Below are 11,356 nucleotides of genomic sequence, written 5' to 3'. Positions count from 1 at the left end.
AGTAGAGCAACGATCCTGCCGTGATAAGAAAACAGAACTGCAAGACATTAGACTCAGCCTGGCATGGGGACATTTTAACACCTCCTCATATTGGTTCCTGTCAGAATAGGCTTCGTTTAATGCATGATCACTTTTCATATAGTGAAGGCAGGTGTGTTATTGAAAGCAGCTGGTGACCGCAATGCAACATGAGCACGCCACTGAATTTGGGGACTTTTGGCCTATCACCTATTACTGTAACCATGACACCTCACAGATGAGAGAAGAGCTCCTCTTAAATAAAAATGACACACATGACTCCTGCATTTGTCTGTATCCATGTCAAAACCGTCACATGCCGGGTCTTCTCTGAGTGTGTGACCGCCGTTGAGTTCATGGAACATGAGAGCGGTCGACATTCATCATCTTGTGAAACCTTGCACACACACCAGACAAACAGCACATATTTACATGCCCTGGTATGACAGCTGCTTGTCAATCAATATCTAAACTGTTCAGACAGCTGCTGCCGTGGTCTCCAACATTCTTTGGAAAATCCTAACAGCTTCATGTCATTGCATATCCCTTTTGTTTTGAACTGGAGTATTTCACACGGAAAGGTAAAAGGTCATTGCTTTTGACATGCCCAAACCAAGGTCAAGCAATAACTGTGCAGTGTTATTGTCCACGAATTCATTTGCTGATTTCTGGCATTCCAGACAAAATTGTGACTGAAGTGTTGACAATGTTGACTGAACTTGATTCTTACTGACGGTTGAAAGCTGAAGTTCAAGGAGCCATTGTTAAAGGGTTCATTACTTTATTGTGGAATTCACTGGTATTTCCTCTTGTTTTTGAACATTTTAACCTGATGCTTGTCATTTTCCAGAAGTCATGCGATTACTCACTATGCTGGGGGAATAGACGGGGGACATGTATGAGACATAATAACAAACACACACTCATGCTAAAAGATATGTGGAAAACACTCTTTAGGTAACCTGCAATTAAAACACAATAGGTATTGTGCACCATGTTTCTGCGCACTTTATCTGCATACCTCTGTTTCCCCTTTCGACCCTGGCTGTACAGGAAACTGTCACAATGGCTAATAAATTGTCCAGGCCGATCAATGAGGGATCCGTGGAGCTCAGGAGAGAACGGATACGTTCAGTGTTTACTCAAGGATGGGGAACATTTTGTCTTGAAAACAGCCATGCCTCAGAATCAGTCACCACGCTGACACATCTGGGCTCAAACCTCAATCAGAATATGTCTCATGATATCATTTTAACCAGAAAATGGTTTGTGAACATCAGAATTATTTACTGCAGCAGAAGACAAAGCTTATCTGCACCATGTTTGTGTTTTTGTCACCCTTCCCAAAATCGTCCGCAGGACAGTGATAAGAGAAGTCAAACCACATTTGTGGATGTGTAATCGTACTCTTTCCTTATCGCCCAAAAACTGCTGCATTCGTATGACATCATAGAGAGGAAGAGCCCTCTCCACCCAACACACAGGCCCTTATTTAGAAAATTACATCACCCCTAGCTCCCCATCTTTTCTCTTCAGACCCAAATTGTCATGAGCAGCACTGGTTGTAGACAAAAAACACACACACGCACGATACAAAGAAAACATAGGTGTAAATACACTGTGAACATGAAACTGTTACTGCTGTTTGTGAAATGTATAGTGCTGTGTGATATGATGAGTACTGTCACAGGCCGTCAGGAATTTAATTTACACAGTTTTCATAAAAAAGTCCTTTTTCCATTCTAATCATTTCAAATGAATGACTATCTGTAAGTGGTAAGAGGATGTACATTTGAATCTGGCCCTGGCCATGCCCATTTTTGATATGACCCATATTCCATATTTATTGGACAATTCCTCCTTGACAAAGAAGTTTGCCTTTGCAACAGATAGTCACTATCTTTTTTGTTGTTGTTACCATGATGAGTGTATTTGAGACCTGAGAGAAGTCTTGAAGTAATAAATTAATTTGCCTCCTTTAATAGAACAGCAACAGGTAGCCAGTGTTGGAGCAGCTTAGCTGCAGAGGCTGAGCTAGCTAACGTCCACTGAACCCACAAAATTGATCTCCCATTTATGGTCCATCCTGTTTACTGGAGTAATGTTTTCAGTTAACAAGAACTTAATGGGATGGTAAAAGGCACTGGTCAATTGCTCAGGTTTTACCATAGAAACTTTAGATTTTTGATTATGAATTGCCCTGAAATATAAACTACTGGTCATTATTTTATTTTTTTATGGCAAGTCATCAGGGTAAGTGCAATAAGACACTTTGTGGTGTTCCTGATCAAGAGTAAATGAACCCTCACTGTCCATTCTTTCTGGATAGTGGACACTCAATCTGGTATTAAAATTGACTTAACTAAAATTGCGTTTGAGCCAAATAGAGAAGGTCCTCTCATTGGTCTCTTCCTGGGGCCTCTAAATTGCTAAAACTGGTCATGGCCCTGGTCCTGGTCCTGGTCCTGCTGTCATGTAAATATATTTGTCTGGATCAAAGATTCCCTGTGTGGACTGCCCCGGAAATGCAGCCAAGTTCAGCCAAATGTGAGGTTTTCTCTATAATGGCATATGCACAGTCTGGCCCTATGTATTTAACATTCCTGTTGCAGGGGCCTGCTGGCCACTGGGCTGGAGAGAGCTGATTCACAGGCTCAGCCATGGCAATGGGGTAATTACAAAGACCCATGAAGTCTATAAATATGAACTGCAGCACCACACAGATCTTCAAGTCAATCTCTGCCAAATCACAGCTTTCTTTTTCTCCAATTAGGCAAAGCTTAATGTATGTGTTCAATTGCATTAGGAATGCCACTGGAGGGAAATGAACAAAAAGTAAAAAGAGCGGTACATGATGATATCAAGGCAGACAGCTTTTTACATCTCAGACAGATCAACTGAGACTGATGACCCAGGCCCAGGGAGTCAGCTTGGATGGAGCTGTCCAATAAATAATTAAAAAGGCAGATTAAAGACGCTTTCTCTGCCCCTGAACTCTATATTTAGTCTCACTGCCTCCTGCTGCTGTATTGTACAGAACAGCCCTGAGATCAGACTTGGGAGGAGAGGAGACATCAGTTCAGATCTATTCAGATCCTCAGCTGCTCTGTTGCCAGACACTCTGTTGCTTAAGTACATGGCAGGAGTGGGGTTTGGGGGGGGGGGGGGGTGCATTGGCTCCAGCAAGCTACAGTCAATGCCACAGACAGTGCAGGGGTCAGGATGTCACAATGGATGAGAAAAGGTCAAAATGGCAGAGCCCACACCTCAGGACTGACCAGAGTCCAGACGGCTCCAACACCAAATGGTCTCAAGTGACATGCTCTCAATGTCCACAGTCATGGACTCCTGTTGAGGGGAACCAAAACTGTGGCTAAGCAGGTGGCAGCCTGTTTGTTCCCTCCCTCAGTATCTTTCACGTACACAGTGTACTCAGAAATGCTTGGTCCAGGGATTGTTCCTGGGAACAGGAAGGGGAAATGTGTGCATATTGCTTGTTGTAAGCCTGGCTGATGCAACAGCAGCAGGAGCTCAAACTGTTGTGCCACTGCTGCAGTTGGACAGAATTCATTGATTACTTGTTCACAGAGGGAAATGTGGAATACAAAAAAATAATAATGATAACACTGATGGTTACATTCTTTAACAATCAAATGATAATATCAGTAACTCACAATTATGCATTCTGAAATCCACAAAAACTTGTATAGAATCAAACTTAGATCCTGACTGATATACCAGAAGATATTGGTCTTAAACTTTTCTTTCTTTTTTTCTTGTTTTTTTGGACAATCATTGTCACAAGTGTTTGATAACTACATTTGAGCAGTTTTAAGGAAAAAAACAGGTTTACAAAGATGAAGTAGTTGGACAACTAATCCATTACATAACTTTAACTCACAGCAACTTTGGCGTAGCCAGCCATGAACCCTCTGGCCATCAGATCTGGATCACCTGAAGACTGGAAATGAATGTTGCCTGCACTGGTGTTATGTTAAACATAGGTATAACTACAGCCACAGCCATTCAAAGCTGTTCATTTATTTTTCCTTAAAAGAATATCCTTCCTGACATGAGGAATATCATTACTTCTCACATTGTAGGTTCTTGTCAGTTCTAGCTAAAAGAGGCAGGGATGTGTTTACAGCTGATAGACGTGTCACTGGGACATTTAAACTTCATGTTAGAACATAGAAAGCTTATCGGCCTGCAGGCGCTGGGCCCTGCGATTAGCAGGTTATCTCTCATTCTGCACTGGAGGCTTGGCCCTCAGCTGAGACAGGAAGGAAGGCTCGGGGCCATGACTCAGTGGCTCCAGGCCACATTGCAGAATAAGGCGAGAGATAGGTCCAGGTCCACCGAGCCATTCTGTGGGATGGAAAAACACACAGGATCACAAAGACATGACCAGCATATCAAGCACATCCCAAAGAAAGTGGAGGGGGGGGGGGGGGGTGGAGGCTCAGCAAGGGAGACAGGAACAACTGTTCACTGGGGCTCCCATTGGAGCCCTCTACATGAGACTATTGGCTGCTTTCTTTTCCTGTGTCCCCTCTTTTCATAAATGTCAGTGAAAACAGTTACAAAAGCAATTTTTGTTGTTATCACTTGATTATTTTTCTGTTGCGCAACCAGACTGTAGGCACTATTTCATCACACTTTCCAGATTTAAACAGATAGGAGTTTTATGAGAGATGTTATTGGAAATAAGTGGATCTGCAAAACAAATGTCAGGAGAGACTGTAGGTTTTGCTGACAAAACTTTTTCATTTCAGTATAAATAAACAATAAGGGCATGTGGATTCAGACCTTCTCTCTGATTCCCCTGTAATGCCCAACGCCTGCAGAGTAGAGCCAGGCAAGCACCCAGCCTTCTTTTACACTGATGCCAAGATTCAGCTTCCCTCTTCTTCAGGCTGTCCAGCTCCCCTCCAAATTGTTTACCTTTCAGTAGTTCCAAAAAATTCCAAAATCTTAATATTGTTTTCGTTAAAAACAAATTGAAATGTTTTTTTGTCCTCCGACAGTGATTTGTATCAGCTGCACTGTCATCAACTCTTGATTTCAGAGAAATCCATCTTCTCCACGCACGCCCACCTACCACTCACACACTGAACTTTGTACTCGTGCCTCGGCTTCTCTTCGTCACGTTCTGTGGCATACAGTTGAGAAGTCAGGGGACGGTGTTGGCATTCTTTTTTGGCAAAAAAAACAAAAGAGCTTTCTTCACAATGGAGTAGTCCAACAATGAGCTGGATATATGTTTGAGGATGACAAGAGATTGCACGACACTATCATCTGCGTGCAAGATTCGACCTTTCCAGCTGTTCAGAAGCAGGTTGCTTCCCGGTTCACGTGCTCATCTCACAACTCTGGTGTCTCACAAAGAATCGAACAGAAGCTTACATGCCTCAAAAAAATTGGTGGACACTGTTGAAAAAGCCTTTCTGTGTTTGGGGCTTTGTCACCTGCATCAGTAAGAGCTGATCCAAACCCAGTTTTCTCACAGCACGTGGAATTATATTTACATGTTGACTGAGACCAGTGGAGAGTAAGTAAATTCCCTGCAGTCATACAAGCCTTTCTGTCTTCATAGCTATGGACTGTGAAGATTTTGAGGACGGCGGTTAATGTCAGGAGAGCACAGAAACCGCTGAAACTGTCAGAGGTGAGCCAGTAGCTTTGCACTCCTCCTCTCCCAACCAGAGCAGAGGAGTTTCCCCTGCTTGCTTTAGTTTGTAACCACCAGGAATGCTGCAGACAAACATGCCCGACAGTGGGATTCATCCAGCGTTACTGTGTCTCCACTGACCGCTGCGCTCCAAGTTGTTGTTTGGTTCAGTCGATGTGCTGTATAAAAAAACACGCATCCCATGCTGGAACATGTTCTATTCCACACCATTTAGGTCTGTAAAATGTAACAGTATACATTTGCAGCAGCGGATGACAATATCAACCATGACAGGTCCTACATCCTTGGTCTTACAAGGCTCTGGTCTTGATTGGGCTGGATTTAAACCATAATTATGTTACCACATACTGTGTTTGTTTCAAGTGTTCAAGACATATTTGATCAAATTGCCCAAATATAACTGAGGGAAATGTAGAATTATTCTGTCATGTGACGATGAAGCTCCGAGCAATCGTTACAGTTATCAAGAGATCTGACAATCATTTCCTGCAATAACTGAATGATTTTCAAGGTTTAAATGTCAGCTATGACAGCAAAATTAAAGGACTCAACAGTGAGTTTATTGCCACTGAAGCCTCCTTTTTTGCAGTAAGGTTACCATGAAAATTGCTGGACAGTTATTTATTTTTCAATCAATGAATTACTACACGTCAAGTATTCTCGCATGTATAATGGGGGTCAGCAGTGGCCCAACCACAAACGTTCGTCGTGAGACCCCGTAAGAGGTCATCCAGCCATGTTAAAAATTATGACTGTGCTCTTACTTGGCTGGGATCTGTAACGCAGAACTTGACGAGTTTAAATAAAATCAATTTGTTTTCCACCCATCCATCCATCCATCCTTCCATGCATCCATCCATTTTCTACCGCTTATCCTGTTCAGGCCGCCTTCCCTGCCTTCAGGTGAGAGGTGGAGTTCACCCTGGACAGGTCACCAGTCCATCACAGGACCAACACATAGAGACAGACAACCAGTCACACTCACAGTCACACCTACAGTCAATTTAGAGTATCAATCAGCCTCGTCCCCTCTTGATGCCTTTGGACTGTTGGAGGAAGCTGGAGTACCAGAGAGAACCCACACAGGAACAGAGAGAACATGGAGACTCCACACAGAAGCCTCACAGCAAGAAGGTTCTGGGTTTGACCCCTGGTGACAGGGATAACCACTGCCCCACTGTACTGCCTAGCTTGTTGTTGTACATTATTCAGAGTAGCAGTTAACTTGTAAAAGCAGATAGCAGGCAAGATTTTGATTGGCAAAATTATTCTGTTGTTATAACAGCACAGTGCTCATTAGGTTAGAGACCATGAGTTGTGCAACATGATCATTTGGCACTGATATACTAAAATTATTAATTTAACGGAATGTGGGTCTGCTGGTTGCGCAGTTTTACTTGAGAAAGAAAAAAAGATCTTTTTCTGTTGCATTTAGGTTTTCAGATGTCAATACTGATTTAGTTTGCAGGACCCTATGATGCCATCAGGGGGCTGTCACAACACTTTCGTAGTCATCCAACTTTTACAATCCTTGGGAACAAAATTCTGAGCGTCAGTATTAAGACTCATAGTGGCATATTAAAAGTTCATAATTATGACAGGTTTATACTGTATTATACTCAACCTTATCATTAAACAAACTTTCAGCGTTTCTCTTTTTTCCATCTGAGTTACATTTTTTTCAGTAAATTGCTAACTAAAAAGGACTAAAAAGTCACAAGTTTAACTAAGTCCTGTCACAGTTGTCTTGTTGTCCAATCTCTGCTGTTTTCTAACTCTGTCAACAGATTAAAAAGATTAATTAATCATCATGAAAGTGTGGTCTACGTAACATCAATTAAGAAAAACTGGACTTTTGGCCTTGATAAAAAAAAGACTTATCAGCCAAGTTATCTAGTAATGGTCATATATTCAGCAGTCATTTGTATCTTATATACTGAGTTAAATAACGAAATAATTAGAGGCACACCCAGATTCTACCCTTTCAGCCTCCATAAAAATTAAAGAAAGCTTCACACTTTGGTTGCAATTCCCCGGCATCTGCACCAAATTGCAGTGCGGCTCCATTATTCGCTGCAGGGTTTGATGGGAGGAGTTTCCAGCCAGGTCACACCCCCTGCACTACAGCGCTCGCTCTATAGCAAAACATACACAAGTAGCACAGCCCGTCAGTCACTGCACACTGGTAGCAAAATATGATCCCGAGAAGAGCGGCTATTGCGCTTCAACAAGCTCACTGCGACTAATCTTTATTCAGTCCGTTTGCGCTCACTTGAACTCTTCTCCTCTCAGGTCCATCACTCCTGGTTTTTTTTTTTGCGCTGGAGCTTTCGTGTCAGAAAATGTGCGTGGAGAGCGATGGATGCGAAATCGAAGGTTGCAGCAGTTCGGATGAGGTGCGCACGCTGTCCGGCAGCATGAGCCCCGCGCTGAAATCAAGCCCGGACCTCCACGCCTGCAAACCCGGGCAGAAATTCCGCGCCGCACTAATGCGATGCCGCTCACCGGCTGCTGCCGCGGGGATCCTCAGCTTCGGGAACGTCCTCAATTACATGGATAGATGCACAGTTGTCGGTAAGAGAGATTATTCCACTTATATACACATATGTGAGTTAACTGAAATCATTTTAGGGGTATCAAAGTGAATACAGCAGCTTTCTTTATTTTCTGGCTATTTTAATTGCTTCATCAGCGCACCTCAGCTCTGACGGGCGGAACAATGGCATCGCCTGAGCGCAATGGACATTCTGTTAAAAGCACAAGGCTTGTAGTGTTTGCATGCTTCAAGACTCTGTGTGTGTGTGTGTGTGTGTGTGCGTGTGCGTGTTTGATTAAATCAAACACATCTTCTATCACTCAGGAAGATGCTTGACAGTGGCTGCTGATATTAGCCAGGCTGTTAGATAATTGTAGATCAGTCAATTAGAGCGACTGTCCATCCAGAATGTGTGTGTGTGTGTGTCTGTGTGTGTGTCTGTGTGTGTATACGTGTGTGATGTCTTTGGGATCGTCACACCGGTTTCAACGACTGGAAAATAAGAGTTCCAATATGAAGAGCCAGTTATGAATTTCCTGCTTCTAGGAGAGATTTAATATACCAGGCATTAGCCTGTGTTTGGTGAAATGCTGTGAAGAGGCCAAATGGTGTTAATCCTCTTCAAGTGTCTTTTTATTTTCTCACTTAGATATTTCTATGAAACTGAATCACAGTGACAAATTAAGCCCATCTCAGTGTCTGGAGGTTGGACTATTTGTGGAATTATTGTGACCAAGAATAGACGTTCAAACAGAAGTCAAGCTGAGGAAGAAAAACAGGTTTATTACTTAAACAAAGAAGGCACATGATGTTTCTTTCAAGGCATTTTGTAATTAAAGTTTATTTTTTTACATGAAAGATGCCATCGGAATTCTAATATATTTGAAAAAAAATCCTTATCTCTCGCACATGGTTCGGATTTATCTATGGAGGCTTGGACATTTGCCCCATGGCCCTGAAAGGGTTAAAATATTGCTGCAGCCCAGAGAATGGAGGGAAGTGTGATGTGTTCATGTGACGAGCAGGTTCTACTGTACAAAGAGATGGCCCCTGGGGTAAAACGCAACAAGAACAGTTAATGTAAAAATAATATATATTTTTTCCTGTTTCTAATTCATAGCTGTGTGTCATCTGGAATGTATAAATCAAAATAAATTGGTTAATTTTCATCTGACACTCCTGGCACGCTGATTCAATGTGTCACATATCTGCGGTTCATCGTCCTGAAGGCTTCAGGTCCAGTCTGTCGCTGTAAAGGGTTGAGCAGGAACGCCTCAGGCACTTGGAGGATGATGACTGCAGAAGGAGCTTAAAGTATGACCACGCCAAGAATGCGTTAATGTACAGTGGCGTATCTAATCTTAGCATCTTCAAGCACCACTCAGTCACAGCAGATAGCTTGAAAAGCCACATCCTTTGTGGCAAATGTGTCCTTATCGCTGCTTTGATCAGAGGGAAAACTCTTGTTAAGGGGCTTAAAACCAACTCTTCTCCTTCATGATCCGGCCGCTAAACCACCTCTGCTCTTTACAGTTACACATTAGAAAGAGGGGAAATCCTCTTCAAAGCTGTGAGAGCAGGACAGAGGTGAGGACTATAAGTGAGCAAGGAGATCCGACCATGTGCTTCCGCCCATGCGTTCCCTTCCTATCCTTGGCACCTGAAGGCTGCTGGGATGTTTTGCATTATATATGCGCATGGGACCCTCGCACAGAATGACGACCACCTGACTAATAATACAGTACTTAGCTTAACTGACATCCTCCCTCCATCTTCTTCTTCATGTCTTTGCGAGGCTTTCTCTCCTTCCTGCTGTGTGAGCTACATTGCAGTAGTCATTAAGTGGTGGAAGCAGTGTATCTGTGTGGCCAACAAGGAGCATTTTCTCTTGTGTGTGTGGAGCACTTTAGTATATATCAGTTTTTGCTTGTTTAGCTTGACTATTGTGTTTTCTTGATCTATTCTTGTACCTAGTTAGACTGTTAAATTATCAGTTTATCTACGTTTAACGGTTCGTTAGTTCCTTCTTTCATTGCTTCCCCTGTCTTGTCTCATGGTCACCATTTTTCCTCTGCATTCTTATTCAAACTCCCTCAGAAGCAGGTACACAAAATGAATCCCAACTCATAGATCTTAATGTCACTTAAGCAAGCATGAGTGCAGTCTCATAGAAAAAAAACACACACACATTGCAAGAGAGGCTAAATGGGAGCAGGGAGTTGTGAGTGAGTGAGGGGAGGGGCTGGGTACTGCAGAGGCAGTCAGAGGAAAAGTGGATGCAGAATGCAGGCAGCATTAAGCTGGAGCAATGCCGTCCGTCCCCCCCAAAGTCAAAAGGTCTTTGTACCAACTGCCATTACTGTAGTGTGTGTGTGTGTGTGTGTGTGTGTGTGTGTGTGTGTGTGTGTGTCACTAAAGCATTGTAGTGGAGACAGAGAATGACCACTCCAGACACCAGCACTATTCTACTTCACAACAATGATGGGAAAATGGGAGCCAGCAAAGCACAGTAGTGTCAAAGACTTGGAGCGCTCTGTTAATCTCTGGAGCTGAAGCCAAATGCATGCATGCACGCACGCACATGCACGCACACACACACACACACACACACACGCACGCACACACACGCACGCACACACACACAAACATACACACACATGTGCACGCGCACAAACATGCGCGCATATAAATATGAAACTACATACTGACAGAATGCAGTTCATCTAATATCTAAAGTGCATCTCACACTTACCCATGATGATGCAGAGAACCACAGCAAGGGAAGTATCAAAATCTTCATGGGGAGGTTTTTTTTAATTTATTCTGGATTTGATAGATTAACTGACAAAAACCTTTAAACATGAATATTTAATATCATCACTTTTGAGATGAGGGGTAGCTTCAAAACACTTCTGTTAGACATAAGCTGCTGAATATTGAGAGCATGTTTCAGGTCTTAGGAGACTCAACTTTAGAGTAAGTAGGAACAACCTCATTAATTACACAAATCAAACCCTTTGTAATGAAACATGCATTTTTCATGATTTGTAAAGGGTGAATGCTACTGCTACAAGTACAAAGCTAATATGACACCGTGAAGAAACAACACC

At 42.8% G+C, this 11,356-nt stretch overlaps 1 protein-coding gene across 2 annotated transcripts in view; it reads left to right on the top strand.

Annotated features, from left to right (window-relative positions):
• The first annotated feature begins 7,868 nt into the window (after nucleotides 1-7,868).
• spns2 (SPNS lysolipid transporter 2, sphingosine-1-phosphate) overlaps nucleotides 7,869-11,356 on the top strand; it is a 67,111-nt gene continuing 63,623 nt past the window's right edge. For both annotated transcript variants that reach the window (XM_086226472.1, XM_086226473.1), the window contains exon 1: nucleotides 7,869-8,284. In XM_086226472.1, the coding sequence (XP_086082598.1) occupies nucleotides 8,053-8,284 (232 nt within the window). In that variant the 5' untranslated portion in view covers nucleotides 7,869-8,052. The remainder of the gene's footprint in view (nucleotides 8,285-11,356) is intronic.

Source organism: Aulostomus chinensis, chromosome 15, assembly GCF_037954235.1.
Source record: "Aulostomus chinensis isolate RoL2024-O1b breed Wild chromosome 15, RoL_Achi_v1.0, whole genome shotgun sequence".
NCBI lineage: Eukaryota > Metazoa > Chordata > Actinopteri > Syngnathiformes > Aulostomidae > Aulostomus > Aulostomus chinensis.
This window is presented reverse-complemented; position numbering and strand designations above follow the sequence as displayed.